The 27,062-nt window shown below is 41.4% G+C and overlaps 1 protein-coding gene across 7 annotated transcripts; it reads right to left on the reverse strand.

Moving 5' to 3' along the window:
- Nucleotides 1-2,825: 2,825 nt before the first annotated feature.
- Nucleotides 2,826-19,202, reverse strand: LOC311050420 (uncharacterized protein). Of its 7 annotated transcripts, none has more exons than XM_084064502.1 (17): nucleotides 18,776-19,202; nucleotides 14,533-14,564; nucleotides 11,350-11,382; nucleotides 11,060-11,140; nucleotides 10,922-10,954; nucleotides 10,797-10,832; nucleotides 8,897-8,938; nucleotides 8,715-8,767; nucleotides 8,287-8,345; nucleotides 7,973-8,199; nucleotides 7,149-7,411; nucleotides 6,060-6,185; nucleotides 5,333-5,468; nucleotides 5,122-5,169; nucleotides 4,898-4,981; nucleotides 4,444-4,728; nucleotides 2,826-4,215 (listed from the first exon to the last, which is right to left on the reverse strand). In XM_084064502.1, exons 1-17 carry the CDS (start codon nucleotides 18,823-18,825, stop codon nucleotides 4,199-4,201), a joined length of 1,605 nt encoding a protein of 534 aa, XP_083920628.1. In that variant the 5' UTR covers nucleotides 18,826-19,202; the 3' UTR covers nucleotides 2,826-4,198. The 7 variants fall into 7 exon arrangements, with proteins under 7 accessions (XP_083920628.1, XP_083920627.1, XP_083920626.1 ...); XM_084064501.1 differs by having other exon boundaries at nucleotides 10,922-10,951; nucleotides 14,524-14,564; XM_084064500.1 differs by having other exon boundaries at nucleotides 14,524-14,564.
- Nucleotides 19,203-27,062: the final 7,860 nt, after the last annotated feature.

Below are 27,062 nucleotides of genomic sequence, written 5' to 3' on the forward strand. Positions count from 1 at the left end.
TGCTGCTGGTGGCTCTGAGCTGGAGGACCTCCTCAGGAGTTCCAATACACCACCAGCCCAGTGGAGGACTGGACCGTTTCTCCTCCTCATGCTCATCATCACTCTCCAAACTTCTACGACATGTCAGTGAGCTGGTGAAGGACGTGAGTACATTTTGAATTAGTTTATTATTAGTCTGTCTGTCTGTCTGTCTGTCTGTCTGTGAGAAATATCTCACTCACTCACACATACTGTACTCTCTCACATACAGTGGTGGAAAGTAACTATAAGTACATTCACACAAGTACTGCACTTAAGTATCATTTTGAGGTATTTTTACTTTACTGGAGTATTTCCAATTTTCTATACTTTTACTTCTACTCCGTTACATCTAAAAGGCAAATATTGTTATTTTTACTCCACTACAATTATTTGAAAACGTTAGTTACTAGTTACTTTGTAGATTTGAATTATTATTGCAAAACATACATTAACCACTTCAGCTCTATGTAACGCGTTGCTTGTAGATCTGCTATTTTCAAAAGATTTTCATAAATTATATGATACCTTGTGAAATGGGACATTCTGCATAATGAGTACTTTTGGTACTTCAAGTATAGTATAGTGTTTCTACATTGCAGTATTGATACTTTTACTTAAGTAAAGAAATGTAATACCTTTTCCACCCCTGCTCAGACATACTTGGTATCCTCTGTGTTGCAGGACAAATTTGAAGGCGAGGAATGTACAGTGTTGGATGACAGTATGATGGAATCTCAGACAGTACAACTCTGCGCACCCATAATTCCACAGGTAGGCCTACATTAATACACTACTATAGGTTTGTTTTTGTTTTTTTAGATTTTTACTGAAAATGATATTCAACATTTTCTATTGAGATAAAAGGGCATGCTCCATGACATTTACATGCTTTTGAGAAACAAACAAAACCTTTATTTAAACAATTAATTTCATCCTCTAGAATTCAGCTTGCACATCACAAAGGAATTCACCATTCAATGAGGTAAGAACTGTTATAAATGTCACGTTTTCTAATAAAAGAAATTACAGACTAATCAGACTTGCTCTTTAATGACACATGAATGACAAGTTCATCACTCTTGTTTGTCACACAGAGTGAATGTCTGGGGAGTATCATGAAGGACTTGTCCTACTATCATGCTGCTATCAAGACCTACATCGATGCCCAGTCAGCACCCTCAGCAAACCCTCTGACTTCAGCAACAAACAACCCACTACTAAGCGTCACAATGGGGACAATACAGGATCTTAAGAAGGTGTGTGTGTGTGTGTGTGTGTGTGTGTGTGTGTGTGTTTGAGAAAGAGAGACAGAGAGTGGTGTGAGTTTGATAGATTTCTTGATTGACAGATACAATTGAATATCGCAGTACGTTAAAACCACTTAAACCCGCTATACTTAGTAAAACAGACCTGTTTGCAACTGTACTTGGACCGCTTTTTCCCCCATCTATACCAAATCTCTTTGCCCAAAATAGCCGAGCTACAAGCTCACAACATGTTTCTTTGCCATACATTGCGAGCTATCGATCGTCTATTTTTGGCAAAGCCAAATGGTGTGTGTGTGTGTGTGTGTGTGTGTGTGAGAGAGAGATAGTTCATTGTTCCAATTGAACAGAGGGTGACTATCTTTGTTTCCATTAATAGAGTGAGGTAGTGAGTATTAAAGACAGAAACAGTGAAAATCAACTGGGAAATAACAGCCTCTACATGTTGCCTTAACATTTATTTTCCTCGGTTTGCACAGAACTGTAGCCAGGTGCCAGATGAAGGGGATCATTCTTCACAGGTATTTTTTTGTATTCCTTCTTTTTGTCCGTTCCCCATTTAATTCAGTTATATATATATGACCACATTAGAGAAAATGTTATCAAAACCACAATGGCCAAAAAAAATCCTTGTGTCGATGAAAGATTGAACAGCATCTGCTTGGTCAGTGCCATTACATCACTGAATTTAAATGAGCGACACCGTTGTGCAACAAAGATTCAAGACGTAATGAGACTTCATGTTATGTCATTCCCTGTTGTTTTTAGGAGGGACTCGTTTCCGAGATGTTGTGGACCACTACGTCTACCACGTCTACCTTTGACAACAAGGTGCAGATGTGTAAGGTGATGAAAGCCTTCCGTAGCCGTGCCATCACCATCAGCAGAGCTATGGGCTACATCTCCTCTGGAGACCACAAGAAGTAGACGCTCTTCACCATCTTTACCATCAACATAATCACCACCACTGTTGTCATCTTTAACATCACCCATGACAAAGAAATCTATCATCTTTGAGTTATTCACTACAAGTGTTTACAACTAATTATTTACTAGTGAACTACACTAGACAAAACACTGGTTTATGAGCAGCTACTGAACATACAGTGTATGGGGCTGTTGTTGAAATATCTTTCTAGTAATGTATTCCACAATTTGGGGGGGGAATATCTATTTATTTATTTATTTATTTATTTATGTATGTATTTATTTGAATGTGATGGTATTTATTATTTGTCTATTTATAATAAAGTATTTATTGCAATTTAATGTTGTTGCCAGTGTCTGTGTCCCTGAAATCCATACATTTTTAAAATTAGGCATGACTGACAGGAGCTAGTAATATACAGTAACCTGGTGAATGTTATGCTATTATATAGATGAGGTCATATGCATGCACACACACGCACACACAAATCAGTCATGTTTGTTTTTGTTTAGTTTTTTTAGACATTTGTACCCAGAGTCCTTTCAGGGCTCAAAAAAACTGATGTGACACATTTGATAACTAAACCAAGAACAACAGACAAGTGCACAATGTTTATGGAAGAATTTAGAACATTATTTCATTGGTTGTTCTGACATGAAACTCACTTCTGTTCTGACATGTTGATTTTAGATGAATGATTGATCAAGTTGACATAAAAAAATATCTACATGGTTGGTTTGTAAAGAAATAAAAACATAAAACATAATTAACGGTAACTGAACATGCCAGCTACACCCAAAGACGCAGCTAATAACAATAATGTTCAGTCATGCATACAAAATGCCCTTTGCCTCTTTTTGAGCAGCTTATATTTTGTGTAAAATTAAGTCAGTCTCTGTTCACAAACAGAAGTAGTCTTTCCTGATTTGGGGGACAGTAGGAATGTATCAGAATTCAAGCTATACAAACTAATTAATCAAGCTTTTCAGAAATAAATCCAACCAGATCTACAGGTTGAGTATTGTCAAGTATAAAGGGAGGAGAGACATGCACAGCCACACCCAAAATTGGGCAGGTGCAAAGCGAAAACACATAACATGAAAACTGAAAGAGAACGCCCGCACACTGTGGGCTCCAGTTGTAGGAATGTTTTTATTGCACCCGAGTGCTGCAGTGACGTTTCGGAAGGGCGAGAGCCCAAAACGTCACAGCAGCACTCTGATGCAATAAAAAAATCCAGTGTGCGAGGGTTCTCTTTCAGTTTTCTGGGTATTGTCAAGTAACCATACAAATAAACAACATTTAAACATCATACAAAATACAAATGAAAAAAGAAACACATGAAAAAAACGTTACAAAAACAGGTACATATGTCCGAAATGTACAAAAGAAATGTATAAAAAGCTAAATATTCAGTCAATTAAGCTGTGGTCATACATGTAATTAAGTGGTAATTCCTGATTGGTTACAAATCCCTCCCTTTTTACAGTTCCAGTGCAGCACCTTAATTTACATCTGTAACTGGCTACATGATTAGCTACCTAACATATTCATGACCTACCTTTATATAGGTTGGACGTACAGTACATGATAAGCTACCGAACATCTTGATGTTGAGGTCGGTCTTCTCCACTCCTGATAATGCTTAGCATCAATGGCTTGGTAAACATGGTAAACCTGTATTCATTACAAGTACGTAGGGCAAAGTCTACACCTGATCAATACATGAGTCATTTCCCACTGAAGTACCATTCAATTGGAATAAAGGTAAAGCTTTGGAGAAATACAAGGCATTTGTCTTGCTGACTGGAGCTCGCCCTACTAAAGCCCAGTCAGTATAATCTGGTCTTAGCATAGGCCAGCCCATGTTAAGACCATCACAAAACATTTCACATGGCGTTTCAGTGTATCAGGCTGAGCCCTCAATGCCAGCATGCCTTTTTTACCTGATTCATTCTTCTTGACCATGAAACTCATATACATCTCATTTGTCCATCGCGTCTGAGGATAGAGACAGAAAGAACGTATTCACTTTTTAGCTTGTCTTTAGTTCAGTCATTAGTGTCAATCAGGAATTAGCATATTATATTAGTCTATGTCAGTGGTTCTCAAACGTATTCAACTCAAGGACCCCCACATGAATATCTATTTGACCAGAACCCCCCCCCCCCCCCCCCCCCACTTTGAGAACCACTGGTCTATGTAGCTCTGTAACTGCGTGTATCATACCCAGTATTTGATGGACCTCGTTAGGCAGGTCATCCAGATCATTTAGACTGTTCCGCAGGTTCGACACGGTGGCTTCTCCAGGCTGCCTCCGGCTCTTCCACGTGACCAGCATCTTGTGCTTCTGCATGGTGACGTCCTTCTCAGCTGCCTGGATGTCCTCCAGCTCAGTGGTGCTCAGGTCCAGGAAGATGGCCACCTGCTTCCACTCCTTTCCCAGCCGCTTGGCCACCTGTAGCAGCTGCTTCTCCGAGATGTCCTGGCATCTCAGGGCTGTTCGCAATCCGTCTGGAAAAGGAACATGCATAGAAATAGACAGACAGACAGACAGACATACTTACTTACTTACTTACTAATGAACTTGTTTACATCAAATAAATACTATAATCATGCCATAGAAGTGAGATCTTAGAACGTGATGCAGGATATTATAGTGAAACCAGAGGTGGAAAATCACCTGACTCATCTGGCCATCGAGGTCTTTTGCTGTGAAATTCTTCCTCTGATGTGCTGCTGCTCCGCTTCCTGCCTATAAGGCGGCCTGTAAGACAGGTGGAGATGCCCGTCAGTCACACTGGGCTGTTGCAATGCTCAAAAGCCTGACAGCATTCTAGGAAAATACCAATTTGAGATCAAGACTTTAAATATTCTGCCAAACTACAACAAAGACAATGTACTTACGGTCTGTCGTTTTCTGTGGCTTTTTAACGGTTCTGTCCTCACAGTCGCCTGACAAAACCACAAAATACAGGAAGTGTCATCACACTATAATACACACAATCACGCCCGTACACTGTCACTGACATAAGAAGAGCCTACCAAATAGACCTGTCCAGTTGATTCCATTTATACACTTCGGTGTTAAATTAACACAAATAATTTGACTGTGTACCTTCTCTGATGGTTGCAGACCACACATTCTGGTCAGTGTCGGTCTCTATAAGAGACAATTTGAAGGGAGGTGGTTGCTCAAAGACTGCCTCAAAGTAACCTTTCTTTGCAACGACATCCAGGGTAAAGTCCAAGTGCTGCATAGACACAGATAAACAAACCTTTTAACTCTGGCATTTACACAAATACATTTAACATATATACAGTATGCACGGCATCCCCATTTTGGGGAAATTCCAATTCATAAGCTCAAGACCTATTTCTTCACTCTTGCTTTTAGTTGATTTTTAAATCTCTGTGTTGTTATTCATATCCTCACTGTTTTGCCTGATTCACTGCCTTTTGCTATTATTTTAATGTTGTTTTATGCTTTTGCTTTTCTTTTTTTGCTTTATTGTTAAATTAGTTGTACTTTTTCTGTAATTGTATTCTTGCTCTGTAAATCATTTGAGCTGCATTTCATGTCGGTGTCGGTGTCATGAAAAGGTGCTATACAAACAAAGTTTATTATTATTATTATTATATTATAAGATTATTATGCCAGTTTAACCATGTTCAACCTGGTAACCCCAAAGAGAATAACACAAACAAATAAATACTGTACACACACACACTTCTTGTTTTTTCCTCTCTTTCCTTTCAAATTGCCCCCCCTGACGCCCCCTGGTGTCCTCCACTTTGAAACCCTATAGGAGCATAACACTGTTAGCATGCACACAAACACACACCACAGGTACGATCTCCCCGTCTGGCTCGCTCGTGAGACGATACGTCCTGCCATCCAGCTTACAGGTGGGGGGCTTCTCAATCTTCATGTAACGCCTGTTGGAGCCGCACACATCCTTCTGAATGACCTGAAACACACCAGGAGGACATGGTGGGGAAGGAAAAAAGAATGGAAGAGGAAGGAGGTTAAATACTAATGTATCAATACAAACAGCTTTTACGTTTAGTCGGTGTGGAAAGACTGAAAGCGTCTCTGAAAAAAAGGATGAAACTAAGTCATTGGTACAAATCTCTCTCACAACTAAGCACACACTTAATGCACATAGTGATACACAACACAAACACCACTTTTTTGGGAAGTGAAAAATAGCATGTCATTCTTATGGTTTTCATCAGCATAAGCATCATTGTGAAAGAAGAAGCGTGAGTGGTCCAAATTCTCTGGTTACAGGACTCTATTCTAAAATTTTACACTGATGGCAGTGCTGCCACTAAGTTTCTATTTAGTGACAGTAGCACATAATTTGGTTGCACAAAATAATTGCAACTGAGTGATTCAAATCACTCAGTTGCAATTCAGCTTTCTTTGGAGGTATTTTGTATAAAAGAGCAGAACCTTTGCCCACCTAATTGATCAACAGGTGTGTCGGAGAGGACCATAGGCCGACTATCGTAGAAGATAGGACTTACAATTAAAAAATATGCATTCGGAACAAAAAGGTTTTGGTACACGGACCTTCATCAGGTTATCTGATCACACAGAGAAGAAGGTCAAACATTCACACACTGGTTTAAAGCTCCCAAAAAATATGTATTTAATGGTTAAATTAATGGTTAATTTAAAGGTCTAAGGAAGACCTATGAGGTCGAAACGTTGCGCCATTAAATAAAATAAATTTTGGGAGCTTTAAACCAGTGTGCGGATGTTTTACCTTATTCTCCCTGATGTCCAGCACCTGGCCTAAATACAGGTACAAGATGTGCACACTATCTCCTCTGTATCTGTACCTCACACACGCACACGCACACACACACACACACACACACACACACACACACACACACACACACACACACACACCTTTCCTCACCTTGATTTCAGATGCGTCGTTGGTGGCCAGATAGATGCGGAAGCTGAAGCTGTTGTTGTTGCTGCTGCTGCTGCTTTCCCGCTCCTTGTAGATCAGCACGACTCCGTGATGTGCAACATGACTCGTGTTGACGACGGGACCAACAGGTGACAGGGAGGACACGTTCCACTTAACATGGCTACCTGAGTGGTCCACCGTCGGTTCAATGGCTGGACGGTTGTCCTTCATGTGCAGGACACTGAATGTCATTGCCTCGTCTGGTTCTGTGGTGTGGAGGAAACCGGTTGATGCTTAAGATGGGAGAGTTCTGTGGTATCAGCAAGAATATGCATGATAACATTTGAATATTTGAAGTTGTATCTACTACACAAATGTTTACTTTATGTATGTATTTATCTCTTTGTCAGTGTCTTTCCTGTATTGTAATGTTGTTTTATCGCCTGTTAAACGTTTTCTGTGGGGACTACGGATGAAAATTGCACTTCGCTTTTTTTCTTGGTGTATTCACATTGCATTTTTATGTAGTGTTCATTAATATGCTCTGTCTCATCTAAATAAACAAATAAAGTAAAGTACAGAAGTGTCACCAGTAGATAAACATGACAGTTACCTGGTGTGACACCACCTCACAGTGCAAGTTGCCCAAACATCTACAATACATACTCTATTATTGGAAAAGTTGGATGTTCATAACAATATCGCAGGGGCCAGGATGACATCATCTTTATTCATGACACTATGAACATGGAACTGAACATGGAAGATGTTCGACAACAATATATCTATGCCCCAACACCCTGGGGAACGCTAGCCTATGTTCTCACCTGCCAGGCACAATGAGTGGGGGAATTGGATGGACTTGAGGACGGACGCATCCTTTTCCACTGTGTCAACGTTGAAGATGGGTCCGGCGAACTTCCAGGAGTCTGGGAGGAACTTGCCAAACTTGGACCAGGACAGGACTGAGTATTGCAGCTGAACCTGCTCTGATACCTCGAACACCAGGCCTGTGACCGAACACTCATATGAACCCTCTCCTTCAAGCTGTACCCTGATACACACACAGACAGGCATAATCAAAGACTCATAAAGCCAGACCACATCAGTGGACAGATAGAGACAAGATGTCGACACTCACAGTAAGTGTTGTTGACGTCCTTTAGAGATCCTCCTGGGGGTTACCAGCTCGCCATGGCTCTATACAACAAACAAAACAAACAGCCAGTCATTAAGAGTCACCAAGGAATACTTCTGGAATAATTGCACAAGAATGATGGGAATTTAAACAAGACCAGAAGACCGGTTCTGCCAGACCCCCCATGTAGGCTGTCTGTCCCTTTTATGCCCATGTATGGACGAAAGGGGGACAGACGAGGTATTTTTTGCCCATGTATGGACGAAATGGGGACAGACTTTTTTGCCCATGTATGGACGAAAGAGGGACAAAGCCTCATGTAGGCCGACCCCTTGGGTCTGGCAAAAAAAGGAATACCAATAAAAAGGTTACAAAGAGTTATCAAGAGAGATACACATTACAATGACACTATCTGGTGTGGGCAAACTAACCTGCGGTATGGCTTTGCATCTTTCACAGCATGGTTTGACATAGTACATCTCATCTGTTGGAAAAAATAACAACAGTTAGCCAAGCAAGAAAACATCTCCATGTATCTCCATGTACCTTCCCACCATCTGAAGTGTACAATCATCTCAGTTGAACCTGTTCGTGATTAGTTAACATGACATACCTATGCCTTTGGAGCCCACTGGCTCAGGTCCGGCAGTTGATCCTGTACGGCAAAAGAAGAGTTAGAGGCCCTTGTCCACTGCATCAGAATGTTAATAAAGTGTTCCAACTGCATTTCCATTTGGCTCTGTTTGGAGGCAATCGTGCCCAGGCGGCACGGTTTGTGCTCAGCATAACCATACTCAGCCAGATTGGCTGAGTATGGTTATACTGAGGCCAGTGGTGGGAAAGCATTCTGACTCTTACATGCCTAACTCTGAATATTTACTACTGCCAGACAGTTGAGGAGAAACAACAGTACATTTCCAAATCCACAACTTATTCATAGAAGACTACAGTCATTGTCATCTATAGACTCTCAATTGCATGCTATTACATTGTTGATTACAGGCTATTCGGGCTCATAATTGTCACCAGATAAATGGTTTTGTGTAAAAATACAGTCACTGATTGGCACTCAGCAAACCACCTCTGTTCCAATACCAAATACCAAAAACCTTTGATTGGTAATGGTCTCGCTAGGCTCAACAGATATGGGTCTGATCCGCTGATGCAGCCAGGCACCCACCCATGCACCCTCATGGTCTCAACTAGACATCCCCCTTGTCTACCATCTCCCCGGAGGGACTCACTTGTGATCTGGACGCTCTATTTGCCACCATTTGTTTGTCAGTCCACTGTCCAATGTACACCATCACAATTTGATCCACATTGTCCCATGTCTAATCAAGGTTCAGGCGATTGGTAATTGCCCAGCATAAGCAAACTTAATAACAACATTTCAATGTAGTATAATTACAATTAATAAAATAAAATAATGAAAACATACACTTTCTTATCCTGTCTGACTCATTCAGACAGGAAAAAAGAAACAGACAAGAACTCTCATGCCCACAGTATCAGCCCAGCTAGCCGTATTCCCACAACTGGGCTCCCCATCAGAGGGTCACAATGACCTCGGCGGTCGACTGCTAGAGATGAAGTCTCAACTCAGCCAACGCGAGTGACTCCCGAGAACAACCAGCTTGGCCGGGGAACTCTGTCCAATTCTCAGAAGCAGCCTTGGCTGCACTGCCCATGCCACAGTTGATAACAAAGAAAGACCCCGACTCAAAAAGCTTTGGCTGCAGAGGAGCAATTCCTCAGTTAACCAACAAGCCAGCCATGTTCCCAAAGATAACACAGTAGTCTCAACAATCTGACGACTAGGGTTTACCACCAGTGGTGAAGGAAGAACTACTGAAAGTCTCTGGTACAGACTGCTTGTAGGCTGGGTAATTTCAAAGTTCAAATCTCTAGAAGATGACTTGGCTGGGCCTGTCACAATTATTACATAATCGTCTAATCGCAATTATTTGAGATGATCGCAATAATTTTTTGCATAATCGTCATAATCGTTTCCATGTTGAAATTCTTTCACACATTTTCAAATATTGAAAAAGCAGAAATAGCAGATCTACAAGCTCACAACGCGTTGTAGAAGCTTGTAGATCAGCTATTTCTGCTATTTTTTACATGTATAAAATTATTTCAGTTATTTGTCATATCTGCCCCGTGCAATCTTTTATTATGAAGGCTTTATATGCTCCAAATCATGTTCAATGCCAAACACACAATTAAATCGTTAATCGCAATTATTTGAGTGCCAATTAATCGCCAACTTAAATTCGTAACCGTGACAGCCCTAGACTTGGCTTGTCTTGGTCTTTATCTTTCGTTGTCTTTGAGTTTTCTAGTCTGGCGTCTCTGGAGCAGAATGTCAGTGTTGTCTCTTTTAATGCTGCCTCTTTTGTTCTTTTGCTACAGGAACTGCATGGGACACGTCCCCCCTGTAACCCACATCCGCTACACCCTTGCTAGGCTTGGACTTAGTCTTGTTAATTTGTGTGCCTCTCACTCACCATTACTGGAACCCTCAACATGATGTTCCCCGGGCTCTGCAAAGAATATCAAAGCGATATCATCCTTTCTAGGTGCACTGAGATTCAACTTTAGAGTGATTATGATTATTAGTGTTGCTTCCTACCTCTGTCTTCATCCTTCTCAGCACAGACTTCTGCTGAGACCCACAAAAGGAGAAATGAAAATGAAGGGAGATAGTTAGGAGATCAGAGGCAGCCTAGATGCTTGCAGTGATAAAGGGATATGAATCAGCATCTCTCACCAGAGCACTCATCCTCCTCTTCACGGCCTTCTTCATCCTCGTCTTCCTCTGAGCTTTCCTCTGAGGATGTGCCTGTGTTCTCTTATTAGTTAAATGGGAGAGGGAGGAAAAACAAATTAATTTCTAAGTAATGTGCAGTGGGAAGATGAATTACACCATAAGTAACTACTGTATGTGTACTGACAATTGTATTTTTTTTATATATATTATATATATATATGTTATAACTAATTATTTCTCCAGATCATAAGCATCTGAATGAGTTGTGAGAAATTGTGTAAAATATATACCTGAGCCACTGTTGTCACTTTCAGTCAGGGCATCTGTAATAACACACAATTAACCAATTAGCATTTGTTATGTTGTGAGAGCTGAGAGGTCAATTATTCACAAGTTGTCTCCTCTTTCTTTCCCTTCCATGTATCTTGAAACAAATGTGGCTTTGAGGGACAGTACAGCTATGAGCTTCACTGTACTGATTCCTCACCCAGGGAAGAGCAGTGACATGGCTGGATGGGACCTGCCTTTTGTCAAAGCTAACATTCTCTTGAGAATAATTAATACTCAAGGACAAGCATTAACATTAGTGGTTGCAACAATAACGTTGTTGCTGTCTGTAAACGCACTTGACTTGCCACGTGCCTTTATCAGTAAATTGCCTAATTGACCGCGTTATATTGTGGTAATATTGTAAGTAGGCCTATGTGTCCTGATATATTGCAACCTACTGTAGTCTTGCTAAATAAAATGTCAATCAATCTCTTATTTCAATTTGACCACTTTATTATACCTCATAGATTGGCTTCCTTTCGATGATTAAAAGGTCCTACTCTCTCCATTCTATGGTGTACTTATAGTTCATACAAGTATATTGTACTTGCATATACTGTATGTGGCTATCTTTCTAAAGTTAAACTTTCCCAGCACTAAGTTTGTTTCTAACCATAACTCCTCTCCAGTGAGAATATAACCAAAACAATACAGACTAAGCATTATATCATAAAAGTTGGAAGGTCTGTCAACTGAAAAAAAAAATCTCCCCCTGACAGGGAAGGGAAAAAAAGAACTTTAAATTAACCTAAAGTTATTCTCCCCTGTCTAATAAATCCAATGTTTATATTTTCCAGCAGCGAGAAATATGCTTTCTCTTGATAACCTAAGCCTACTGTAACTGTATTACTTCTTTACTCAAGCTGTTCACTATTGGGAACTTCCCCTCTCCTTACACAATAATAAATTAACTTGGGCTCTAAGTCCCCAGTTTGATTTCCGGCTTGCTGGAATATTTGCTGCATGTAACTCCCCTACTCTCTCTCTCTCTCTCCACTGTTAATATCAAATAAAGGCACAAAAAAAACACATAACTTTAAAAAATAAGAATTTACAGTATATCTGTACAAACACTTCATTAGTTACAGACAATGAGTCAAACTGATTTACAGCAATAGATTTTTCATCGATACCCTCTGCGAGAGTTGAAGTGCTATGTAAAGCAGTCTCCAGTAAGTGCAGTGAGTGCATTAACATTGTGGTCCATTTATATAGATTGAATGCGGGGAAGCTGCAAGACTTTTTTTTTGCCCGTCAGTAGTGAGCGTCTGTGGACGAGGCCATCTGGCAGACAGCCAGCCTGGCTAATGGATGGAGACCATCCTCTCTGGGCTGCAGAGTTTTATCTCAGACCAACAATGAGGCACGTCCATACCTGCTCCGCTCTAAGCACCTCCCTCATCAATCTCTCTCTCTCCACATCTGTCTGCTTCACCTCTCTCTGCACCCTCGCTCTCCCTTCTCTCTGCTTGTCCTCACGTGCCTCCTGTCCTCGCCTATGTCTCTCACTGGCTGCCTCGTTTAGAACAGTACCTCTCCCTTTCCACTAGTAGCATCATGTCCTTCAGCTGACTGACAAAAAACAGTAGAGCACGCACGCACGCACGCACGCACGCACGCACGCACACACACACACACACACACACACACACACACACACACACACACACACACACACACACACACACACACACACACACACACACACACACACACACACACACACACACACACACACACACACACACACACACACACACACACACACACACACACACACACACACACACACACACACACACACACACCCCTAAGATATTTTCATGGTTGTTGACTGCCATCTACTGGTCGACAAAACAAATGGCACAACCAAAAGCTGAAGGCTAGTGGAAGGGATGACATAACATAAATTAAATTAACTAAATAATACCGCTTCTGATGACAACTCTGGAACTCAAAGACAAATATGAGGTATGATGTGTGAAATATCAAACACATAAAAATATGAATCCCAAGGAGGCAAAATTCCAATGCAAAAAATGAATGAGGAGGGAGAACAGTGACTGTACAATGGAAAAGAATAGTTTTTAAATATGTCTATTTTTACAACTTGAGTTTAGGCAAATGAACACACAAATCTTACAGACTACTCGACAATGCATTTGGAGCGGAAAACTCTTCCTCGGGCAAGTTGTATGTTCGTTTGCCTAAGCAAAACCATTGCTGATGCTGAGTTCTATATGTGTCTATACTGTTTTTAAGTGCCTGTAAGAGACAGACAAACTCTACCGAACCTGAGGCTTCCCATGCAAATGATAGGGAAAGTAGAGAGGACATGGGATGGGACGATTGCGGGTTTTTTGATGGCACGATCATAGTGAGATAAATAATCACGGTTTCACCATTATCACAATTATGACATGTAAATCTATTCCACAAAATTATGGATGAGGTAGAAGAGGTTTTATTATATTTTCACCACAACATGTCTTCGTTGCTTTTTTAACAGTTGCTGCCTTACAAAACACAAATAATACTGTAGCCAAATAATGCAGTATCCAAATAATAAATACAAAATAATAATTAAAATAAACAACTTATCTCTTTGGAAGGATTAAACATCCATGTAGGCAATTTATTCCCCACAAGATTACACTGAGCCTCTATGATTAATGAATTGTGACTTTTTAAATCGTGGTTAATAGTAAAACCAGATAACAACAGTCCCATCCCTAGAGAGAACTAGAGTACAGACAGAGAGAATGGCTAACAGGAAAGGAAGAAGAAAGTAGTTTTAGACACAGTCACACACTATGCAACCGCAGGCTTCCCATGCAAATTATAGGGAAATTAGAGAGGACTTTATAGGGAAATTAGAGAGGACTAGAGACAGACAGACAGACAGACGGGTGGCTGGTAACAGGGAAGGAAGGAGGGAGGGAATAAAGATGAGATAAAAGTGACAGCACAACAAAAATATTGAGAACTGACTAGGGTTGTTGAAGACTGCTGCATCATTCCATTAACAAGTAGTGTAATGAATTTTCAAGATGAGAACAAGAGAGAGAGAGAGAGACAGATAGGCTGACACAAACAAGAGGAAGAGATATTGAGCGTGTAACAAAGTGGCTTACTGTGTGTACCTTTTTGGTCAGAGGCAGGGATTTGTCCATCACTGTTGGGTAAAAGATCAAATAATATTTCAATGACTTTTAATTAAACATCACCAAGAACCATAGACACCTTACAGCTCCTGTGAAAAAGATATTGTGAATCTAGAAGGGATCATTGTATTGTTCAACTGCAAGCCCATCTGTATAAAGGAGAGGGTAATACACCATTTCCACCCACACCCACAGACACAGGCCTACGCTCATCCAACTGAGGCACAAAAACAGGAAACATGTGCAAGCTGGCCACAACTCATGTTTCTAATTTCCTGACACCATCTCATCCTGCAGTGCCCCCCCCCCCCCCCAACACACACACACACACACACACACACACACACACACACACACACACACACACACACACACACACACACACACACACACACACACACACACACACACACACACACACACACACACTTTCACAATGTAATGTTTGAAGAGTGGTAAAGGAAGCCGGTCATGGGTGGTGCTTATGTTGTGATGATAGACACTGTTGCGTTGCAATAAAACTGAAACACCTCCGTCCTCCACTAACTACAGAAGCAAACTCTACATGACTGCCTATCAGGTTCAAAGGCCAGCCATCGGTGGTTATTGCAGCTGGAAGTAAGGCATGATTGTTTAGCTATTTCAATTTGTTCGTAGATAAATGACCAGCGGTGCACAAAATCCTACTCAAAAAATAAAGATCCAATGTCAGGTATATCTGATGAAAGGCTTGGGGCGCAGGATGAGGTTGTTGTCAAACAAGTGGTAACAGGTTTGAGGTATGTGTGTAACCAGAAAGGATCACATCTTAAATCCTGGTTCCAACAACACTAGAAGAGAACGCTCAACACTGGCATGTGTGCAGAACTAGGTCACGTCTAGACTTTTTTTCCTCAGTTGTAAAAATGCTAAATGAAAGGTGAACGTAGAGCTCTGCTGATGCTGCTTTGCAATGAGAGATAGATAAGAGCTCTTGAGTTTTTGGCCATGTATATTTATTGCCCAGTTATTTGGCTTTTGCTAATCATTGATATGCCAGAGAGTGGTTTCCCATTGTTTTCAAACATCTGGCCAGGAAACACTGTTTATGCTTTATTCAAGGTCAACTTATCCCCTCATCTCAGCCAGGCAGGTTTCGACATGACAGCAATGCTGTAGGTAATCAGTTACTATAGTAATTGTTATCTTTAGGTAAACTTTGCCGCCATGTGTTCCCTCAAATGTTTTCTTTAATTAATTTGATCTAAAATGAATGCTCCCCGTTCTGTGTTCTCACACTCAGTCTCGAGTTTCCATCCTCTCAATTGTGTCTGTTTCTGCTTCTCTACATAAGATAACTAACTACATTATCTCTGTCCTTTTGTACGCCTCTGGTGGAACGATAAAAGCCACAACATTTGCATGTTCCACCAACTTGACCATAAATACAGTGAGCAGTTGAAAGTATGTGTGAGGAGATAAGCTACTGCCACTTGCCACTGTAGAATTTAGTTTTTACATCATTTGTACAGCAATACTAACCCTAACTGCAAAAATAGTAGATCTACAAGCTCACAACGTGCCGTGTGGCAGCATGTCGTGACCTTGTAGATTGGCAATTCTCTGCTAATTGACATACAATGAAGAGTGCATGGTTTTAACTTTAAGGATGTGTAGGATTCTAGCACCAGGGCCAATTTGTTTTGTTACTTAATGGTTTCCCAGGCTTCATCTCTGAGAGAACGATATCCAGGCAACAGCATGATAGTGTTCCCAAAGGACAATGAGTCACCTCACCAGTAGGTATCACCCCTATCACCTGTCCTATTCACATGTCTACCTGCCGTGCTCTGCAACAGCACAACCGATTACTAGCTGTTGGTACGAATGAGCTCAACATTACAAACATTATGTTGTGTTCCAATGTTGAATGCATAATTAAGTAGATCTAATTTTTCAAGTTTTATTACGTACTGGATATACTGTATATTAATTTGCCCATATAGCCCAGCTATATAGGCCTATTACACTGGGTATGATGTTTATGCATGCACAATTTCAGTGATGGACACGTGTGTGACAAGCCTTCAATATAATATCGGAACAGGTAGATACATTTGGCTTTTCTGCATTTTGCTGACATTCTCATCAAGGGCAATGTACAATGAGTGCAGTAACACTAGTGTGTGGTAGGGCTGCACAATTGAAAATCGTGATTATTAAGTTAGGAGCCCTTGCATGAAACTAGTTGTGACATTGCATTCCTTTAAATCCTTACATACATACATACATACATACATACATACATACATACATACATACATACATACATACATACATACAGGTACATGATGTTTTTGACTCTCACCTTTCTTTTTCCATTATTCCATTGGCATACCTTAGATCACAACTATGCAAGGTCTAACGACTTTCTCATCATGATAGAAGATTTCTCATCAAGATGTTACCATAATGGAAACCACAACTACCGAAGCTACCTTACCAAAACAACACATTGTTTTGATTTGGTAGGGTAGAACTGGTAGAACTTGATCTCCTCCTGACCTCAAGTAACACTGTCCTCTGAAAAGCCAGCAATCTCTGTAATAACCATATGGCACGCACCCAATCACCTCTGCGCCCTTTGTTCATGTAGCGTGCGATGGAAGCACTAACTGTACTGATAAGACCCAATTATTGAAATCCCAATTACGGAATAGACTTTCACCATGCCACATGTAATGCCTGTCTTAGCCACCTGGGCAGTCTTACGGTTTTCTTCAGAATAGGTAACCTCTTTAACCCTGGCAATCAGGCTTTGACTTTTTACAGGGGCCAGTTCCAAATTTCAGCCACCTTTAAGTGCTCTTTTAGAGTGGTTTTGGTGGCACAGCAGTAGAATGGATTTAACCCCTTGTTTGAGCCAAATCTGGGTTGAACGTGATTTGTGGAGCGACCTCTGGTGTTGTGATTGTGGGCAGCTTTTATGTTTTTCATGTATTTTGACAGGTACCTAGTGTCCACATTGTCACCCACTTTTACTGTGAAGCCGTCGGCCACTCGGCCTGGCAGAGGTTTATTTTGGACCTAGCCATGGTTCACATGACGCTTCATGTTTCATGGCTATTTTGGACCCAAAGAGTAGGGATTCAGTTTTACCCAGGTGTAATGATAGTTTGTTATCAGCGAGCCAGGTGCAGATTTATCTTACCAGCTTGCTACCTCTCTGACTGTGAATAAAGTTATCAAGCTATTCAGTTTAGGTGCTGCGATGCTGTGATCTCTGACTGCACCTGACTTTTAAAGTGCAGTAGGCCTACCAACATAAGTCATTGTCTGCTTTGGACGGCACATGGAAACATGGTGAGGTCTGTTTGAGGTCCACCAACTGCCCAGAGACATTATTTATGTAGACATTATGTAGTGGACTATGTAAAGGGTGAGGGCATACTGTTCCTCCCACAAAACTAAAAACTAAAGGCGATCGAGCCTTTGCTAGTTTTGCACCTAGGCTATGGAATGACCTACCCTTCCACCTAAAAACTGTGGCCTCTGAGGACCTTTTTAAAAAACTTTTAAAGACTCACCTATTCAAACAGGCCTTTATATAGCCTTTTATGTCTACCAATCTTTGTGAGCTTGTGCTGTAACATAATCCTGTATTGATTTCTTGATTTTTACCAGCTGACTGGTAAAATACTGATTGTTTTATTTTATCTGTTTATGTTATTACTGATATGTTATGCTTTTATATGTTGTGAAGCACTTTGTGACTCTGATGTCTGTGAAAGGCGCTCTACAAATAAAATGTACTTACTTACTTACTTACTGTAAGTGTTCTCTGCTTTTAGCGGACTGATGCTCATGAAACGCAACCTACAATGACTGTAGTAACATTGTAGTTCTGTGCCACAATACAATGAGCTATGAGGAGCTATGACTCTGAGCCTACATGTGTTGTAAATTGGTGAGGCGTACAAGTCAACACACTGGAACAACAAAGGAGCAACGACAAGCAGCAATCAGCAGCGTATCCTGTAGCCCTGGATTTAATTAGAGGTAATTGTGGGGCGATCGTTTCTATTCGACTATCAATCAGTCCGTTTATAGTAGGCTAGCTGCTCAACGACCACGCCGCCTGCGTTTTAACACAAGTCGTTTGATGCATATTGATATTTCCGTCACACAGAATAATGCAAATAATAATAATTTAAAAATTACGAACATAAGTTAATCTTCTTACCCTTCTTCCAGGTGACAAGCTGCTCCATAGTTCTCCATCTCCGCCACCATCCTCTCACACACTGTGGTCTGATTCACCTCATTCACCTTTGCCCACTCCCTTTGGCATCAATGCATCTCAGTGCCAGCTTTGTCCAGGCAGCACTACTACTACTGTAATGATTACAGCACAGCAGTATCACAGTGTAATCGGAACCCTCGTGGCTCAAATTCTCGCTTCTTGTTTATTCGGGCGCAGCATCCTTTTATCCAGCCGCAAATAAAACAAGTTCCTTTTTTATCTTAAGCAAACAGACACAGCTTCTGGCTGCAGCTAACCGTCTTTTACTGAACAACGCAAAAATATAAAATACACTATCATTCTCTAAGCAAAACAAAAGTGATCTTTACAAGCATGTCCCCTTTAAAAGTTTCCAAATAACAATACAACGGACGTTTTTCTGTGCAGATCGGCGCTACTGCGCAGGCGCGTGGAGGAGCAACACACAAGAAGCGAGCGAGCACTGCAGGTGGGCGGGGCTACATCATCCCGCGTTAATGTATAACTCCGTAGTACGAGAGTGTCGCTCAACGCTCACTTTCCAAAAAGAACTGAACGTAGATCAGTTCTTTTTGGCGAACGACACCCATGGGCTGTGGTGGGATAGTAATGGATGCGCGCGCGCGCACACACACACACACACACACACACACACACACACACACACACACACACACACACACACACACACACACACACACACACACACACACTCGCGCACACGTTTACCCTCACGAGTCATGACATGAACATGATGCCAGCCAATTGTGTCCATTATTATTACATTACATTAGAAACAAACACACATGGAAAGAAAGGTTATTATAGCATGTAGCTTCGGGCGCTGACCACCAGTTACGTGCAGTAGTATTCGTACGTTTATATGATATCTCGCATATCATATCTCTCTATTTAACACGGTGCTGTGCCTGTGCGACGAGGTTACTTTGAGCGGGAAATTAGTTGAGCAGACCGCAAGGATGCACTACATCCAGCACACCACAAGATGTCGCTTTAGACAACGGAAATGAGGGCACATTACTACAACGCTTACTCATAGGCTCTATTCACAGCAGCCATATTATGAAGACATTCACCAATGATACTAATGAAGGCTCTGTTCCATTCTGGTCAAACAGAGTCAGGTCAGGGTGCTGATATTGTGCATGTTGGCCCACTGGAAACACTCCTGTTACACCAGTGGGTCTACAGTTGGGGTCCAGGAACCCTCATGGGCTTCCAAATGGCCCCTTACAGGTGTGTAACTCTCAGAGTTATGGGCGTCGTGGAAACCACTGTGCTAGACTAAATGGAACAGAGCCTTCATTAGTATCTTTGGTAACACCTGTCAAGGAAGTGATAAAATGGATAATGTGCATATAGCCTATTAACACCATGCTCTAGAACTTAACATCCCGTGTGTGTGTGTGTGTGTGTGTGTGTGTGTGTGTGTGTGTGTGTGTGTGTGTGTGTGTGTGTGTGTGTGTGTGTGTGTGTGTGTGTGTGTGTGTGTGTGTGTGTCAGTGGGGGAAAGTCACTAAGTATATTTACTCAAGTACTGTACTGACAACGCATTCTCACCCAAGAAGTGTGTTGGTACTGAAGTACAACTTTAAGCTACTTTTACTTGAGTATTTCCATTTTTCAATAATTCATATTTCTACTACATCTCAGAGGCAAATATTGTACTTTGGTGCGTGCATGCATATCTTCTGTACAGCGAGAGAGACAACACACCACATCAAACTTAGGAGGACAGACAACCAATAGGAGAGAGATGAGAAGAAAGACATGATTGGACAGGAGAAAGGTCAGGACGAGAGAAGATGAGAGGAGAGGAAATTAGAGAGAAGAAAAGGGGGGAAGGAAGGATGGGAGGAGATCAGTGTGGTATCTGTGCAGACAATATGGATTCACATGATAATCTCAATGGATCATAATCATCAAAAGGTTGTGCAAAAAGTACAGGTTTTATTAGAAAGTTCTTTTGAAAGCTCTTTCTCAAAACTAACCACTAGTATGATCTTGACTTGGGTTAGTGCTCAGTAATACAGGGGGGGGGGGGCAGGATATTTTTTTAGAGATGGACCGACCTGTTTGGAAATGGTGATGTCATCTACCCTCGAGGGTTAATATGAGCCCTCATTGTACAGACTCATTATCCATCTATCTCTCTCTCTCCCCCCTCTCTCTCTCTCACACACACACACACACACACACACACACACACACACACACACACACACACACACACACACACACACACACACACACACACACACACACACACACACACACACACACACAGAATGACAGATACTCATACAGGAAGCACAAACTCGCACACACACATCTATGCTCAAACCTCTTTATGACGCACACATACATTCACAATCGTACACACGCACTGGGGCACAAAAGGTGTCCTCTTACTCTAGAGATGAGGAATGCCATATCCTTTCAAATTGAAAGGGCCATTTTGCCATCCAGGCTGAGTTATCACTGGAAAGATCCATGTGACAAAGGAGCCTGGACTGGTGCAGAGTCAGACCTGCATAAAGAAGGGCAGATAGAAGGAAGTAGGGACAAAGAAAGAGCAACACCTGAAAGCCTAAGTTATACTTTATCGTACACCGGAAATAGCTGATCTACAAGCTCACCATACGTGGCTCTGCAATGAGTTGTGGGCTTGTAGATCAGCGATACGGTCGTACTGGAGTCTAAATTGAGTCTAAACTCTTCCATGAGAAAATGGGAGAGGGTCCAGCCATGGAAGAATTTAGAAGCAACCTCATTCAATTCCCTACAATGGCATTATGTATAATGCATGGGTCTAATACTAAGCAGGTCTCTAAAATCTTTTACTTAGCAATCAATAGGATGACCTTTTTATAGATGGTGTAAAAGCATGCCACACAAAAGAGGTGTGTTGTTGCAGCCGGTACTAGCCAGTGGTAGACAAATTATATACTAAAGTAAAAAGGCTACTCACTATTCAAAGTATATGAAGTACAGTTTCTTGTTAATATCATTGCATTGCTATATTTAAATTTAGAACATTTCCCCCCAAAAAAGTTGAAAAAAATATTTCAGAAATGTTCTAAAACTGTGAAAATAGCAGATCTACAAGCTCACACCACATCGCTGTAACGCATTGTGAGCTTGTAGATTGACTATTTGAAACTTCAGGGCTTCAGTGGTTAATTCATAATATTTTTGTAAGTTTGGGTACGTCAAAAGCACAATATTTCTATTTGAAATGAAGCATAGAGAAAGTCATGAGCTTTCAAAAGTGTACAGTAGGCTAAACCACTGCTAGCAGCACATGGAACCACACTGTGAACTAACTTTGCAGCGATTTGACTTGGAATGTGTGGTAGGCCTAGCAAGATAGCTTCTTAGCCTGGGACTCCAATGTTGATGTCTTGAAGTTGAGACTGAACTTAATTATTAGCAATAGTGCTACTTGGATATTATTTACCTACTTAAGCTCAAGTTCAAGATATCTTTTTCATGTGCACGCACACACACACACACACACACACACACACACACACGCGCACGCACACGCACGCACACACACACACACACACACACACACACACACACACACACACACACACACACACACACACACACACACACACACACACACACACACACACACACACACACACACACACACACACACACACAAGCTACATTGGAGACAGTGAAATTCTTGTACTACACTTGTACTACAAGATTTCCTCTTTTAAAATTTGTCCTGTCATTAATAATGCATTTAGTTTTGTATGCTTCCCCTCTTTGGTGAGTTTTGATGTCAGTGTGGTTTCTGTGAAGTTATTATTATATTATATTATTATTTATTTTCTTGTGGGGTGAGATGGGTTTCTTAGGCCTCTTGGGCTTACTTTGTCCTACACACATAGGTTGTATTTCCTTTTTTGTCATTTTGTGTTTGAGTGTATTTTAGCATTTTCTTGGGAAAATAAACTGAACCTTAGAAGGTAATGCAAGTGATATTTTTGGTTAGAACAAAATGTTTTTTTTGTTAAAAAGTTAAAGCTCTATATTCTGATAGTAATCATTGCAGGGGTCTTCAATGTTTTCCAGGCCAAGGACCACTGATACAGCTGAGACAGATGGAGAAGGAGGGACCCCCACTACATATTGTATGAAATTGTTTTGCAGATTAAACCTTTTCATAGCTAGCTTCATTGACTATCTTCAGTGTTGTGTAAATTGTTTTTTTGTTTATTCCATATGTTTAACCACTTAAACCCTCAATACTTGGTAAACTTGGCCGTGGCTCTGTACTTGGTTTGCTCCTTTTTCCCTCCACAGGAAACCTCTTTGATCTACAAGCTCACAATGGACTTGTGATTGGCTAATGTTACGCAGAACAGGGATGCTAGGGTTCAAGTGGTTAATGTAAAAAGATTTGGCGGCCCCCCTGTGGTAACTCTAAGGACCCCCTCGGGGCCCCGCGGCCCCTGTTGAAGACCCAAGGACTAGAGTGTTTGTTCAATAACCAGGATCCCCTTGTGTCTCGAGCTCTTTAATACAAAGAAAATACATTTCAGGTGGGGTTGCCGATTTCAGCCAATCAGGAGCATTTATCAGATTCAATTTCAATGTTCCAGTTCCAATTTTGTCTTTTGTTTCATCACTTCCAATTTCACTTGTTTTTCCTGTATTCTGTATGACTTCTCTCTCCTGATTGGATTTAATTGGTATCCTGACCTGAAAATGCAGTTTCTGTACAGCAATGATTGCTATCAGAATATAGAGCTATCTAACTCTTATTTTAACAAAAGAATATTACATACTACACCTTTAACTAACCTGGATCCTTAAGGTCCTTTAACACAGTGTGACAGCTACTCAAAGGTGTGTTGTCAGTATACTTGAAAATACGTGTGAATCGGATATTAACATTTTCCAGGCATTTTCAGACTATCTGGATATTTGTATTAGAAATCGAGTACTCAGTATATGGGACTCAGCTTTTGATTGTTTACACACTCAACTACGATACTGCAATAAAGTACAATTTAACACATAAGTTATAACCTAAACACATCTTAGTACATACACATTACGAAACAATTATGGTGATGTACTTGTTATATACAATGAAAACTAATATGACAGTTACTAGAGATGGCTTTTATCATCTATCTATAACATTATATAATAATAAGACATTTGTCCAAATTATGTGAAATTGAGTCTTGCACTCTCCTGTTGAATAATGTCCATGTGAAGTGCAATAGCGTGAACACAAGCATTTTTGTTTTTAATTTGCCCCATTTGTGAGTCTTACAGTTTATCACATCGTGGTTTACAGTTTTTACACGCATGCATGGGTTCTTAAAATGAGACTGCGGGGTGGGTTGGTCCCAAGACGTCCTTGAAGTTATGTTTCATATGTCAACTTGGTGTTTATGGTGGTTACTTGTTGCATACATACAGTTATATGTGTGTCCCTGGGGTTGTTTGCGTGCAGATCTGACACCTACACAGATGAACTTACGAGGCATCTGGACCGAGCCAATGCTCCTCTTCCGACCACAGAGGCACCAATCCATGAAAATGGATGGAAGGGAGAGAGATGGAGGCCATGATTTAAACAAGAGACAAAGGGAGGAGGGGTGAGTCCCTGGAGATCTGAGATGCGAGTCCATGGGTTGCCTCCCTTCTTCCTCTCTTTTTCAACATTCATGGACACCCTTCCATCTCTCACATAAACTGGTTTTCTGCTTGCCATTCTGTAGCGCGTTTTGAACGATCCTTTCTACCCATACATCTCCTCCATATGTTCTAAGGTTTCAGCCTGAGATCCATCTGCCTTGTTGTCTCGCTGTTGTTGATTTTGTATTTCTGAGCCCTCAGGGAGCTCTCTCCACATTTTCGCAGAGGCCACAGTGCTACGAGTCTTGGGACAAGATGTGGGCGTTTGGTGGGAGGGACACGGATGAGGGCCGCAGTCTAAGTCCCCTTCAGAGGCCCAGACCCCCCCTTACATGAGTGAGTCAGAGCAGTAGTGCGGAGGCAGGGGGTCAAAAATTCCCCCTGCCCTTCGCCTACAGTCTCAAAACACATGGGAATGGGAAAACTCTCCTATATTTAACCTCCAGGTGTCTATGCGGTGTGTGTGTGTGTGTGTGTGTGTGTGTGTGTGTGTGTGTGTGTGTGTGTGTGTGTGTGTGTGTGTGTGTGTGTGTGTGTGTGTGTGTGTGTGTGTGTGTGTGTGTGCGTGCGTGCGTGCGTGTGTGAACTCCAGGATCTGAGTCATCTGTCGCTTGGCATTGGTAGACTGGTTATCTTATAGGGGTGAAGGAGTGTGACCCAGTGGTTAGGGGAAATTGTGGGCTTTCCAGTCTGCCCCCCTCCACCCCCTATTGAAGAATACCAACTCATTCTACCACTAATCTGTCTGGGGGGGGAGTATATGCTCCACCTGTGTGTGTGTGTGTGTGTGTGTGTGTGTGTGTGTGTGTGTGTGTGTGTGTGTGTGTGTGTGTGTGTGTGTGTGTCACTCACACACACACACACACACACACACACACACACACACACACACACACACACACACACACACACACACACACACACACACACACACACACACACACACACACACACATCTGTGTCTATGAAATAGAAAGAGGTGACGGGAAAAAGACAAGGAAAAGACAAAACAAATGGAGGGAAGAAACAAAAAATCACGCTGGGGATGCACATTTTGTCCCAACAAATGATGTTGTCCCACCATTATAAGAGAGCACAATTACTATTTAACACTGTTATGTTATAGAAAATATCCTAATATAAAAAATACCATTACATTAGCAGGACTAGGACTGGCGATGACCTGTGGGTGTTATTGCCCAATGGAGTTGATCAAAAGTTGAACTGTGCATCAGCAATTAATGGCAACCTCATCATAGTTACACTCGCTTATTCAACATACTTTTTAAAAAAAACTCACGGTCAGCACAAAATCTCAAAGATTATGTTGTGACTTGTGAGTGCTGTGTAGGACTCATTTTAGATTAAAAAAAAAGGGGATTTTTTTATTTTGGTCTTTCTCTCTTCTAAAAGGAAACTGTTGGCTTCTCTGAGAGCGTTTTAGCCTTTCTCCTCAAAGTAAGTCTGGATTATGATTCATCTCCAAGCCAAGAAATACACAACGCTGAGAGAACACGCCACATAAAGGTAACAGGCTCACTCTTTCTCTTTCAAAAACATCTACTAATGTACACGTCTATAAACAGTCGTCTGAGGGAGTTCTGTGGATCAGCAGATTAAAGCAGAAATGTTCACGCTACATTCTGAGTCCATCTTATGACTTATGTCACATGCAACCCCCCACACCCCATTCGTTTTCATCCTTTTTTCTTTTCTTTTCTTTTTTCAAAAAACAACACAAATGCACTCTTTGGTTGCTCTGTACATAAAAAGTGTAGGCTACATGCCCCCCTCTTCCTTCATACACTCACATGCACTTAGAAGTCATCTGAACCAGTAGAGCGATAAGATTAGGGGAAGTATGTGGGTGTGAAATAGCTGTGGTATGGGACTTTCTGGATTCACACAATCTACCCCCTGACTGCAGGTCCTGCTTTTTATTAGTCCAAACTGATGGGAATCCACAGGATGACACCCACACACACACACACACACACACACACACACACACACACACACACACACACACACACACACACACACACACACACACACACACACACACACACACACACACACATACATCCTGCGATTCTGGACTTAATACTGCAGAGACACTTAAATACACAACACTCACGCACACATGCATGCACGCACGCACGAATGTGCGCGCACACACACACACACACACGCGCGCGCATACACACATGCACACACACACACACGCGCACGCATACACACACGTCACATAAAAAAGCGGCATTCAGTGTATACTGAATTTGAGCTATGCACGCAACAAATCCTTCACACACACTCAATTATGTCGCTACATCAACTTCATGCAAGATCTGGTTTGGGATCATTTTCTTATGTTTCCTCAAATCAACACAGTTTGTATTTAGTGAAGGTGAAGTTGGTGCCAGATAAGTTGCCCCGAGGTTAAGGCTTCTGCTATGGTGCAAACAAAGAGAAAATCACAGCCATGAGTGACTCCATTAACAAAGTCCAAGGCCTGACAGGGCACTCTTTGTGTCATAATTAATGCAGACGA

This window comes from Gymnoscopelus microlampas (genome assembly GCF_963454915.1).
Source record: "Gymnoscopelus microlampas genome assembly, chromosome: 8".
In the NCBI taxonomy this organism is placed as follows: Eukaryota; Metazoa; Chordata; class Actinopteri; order Myctophiformes; family Myctophidae; genus Gymnoscopelus; species Gymnoscopelus microlampas.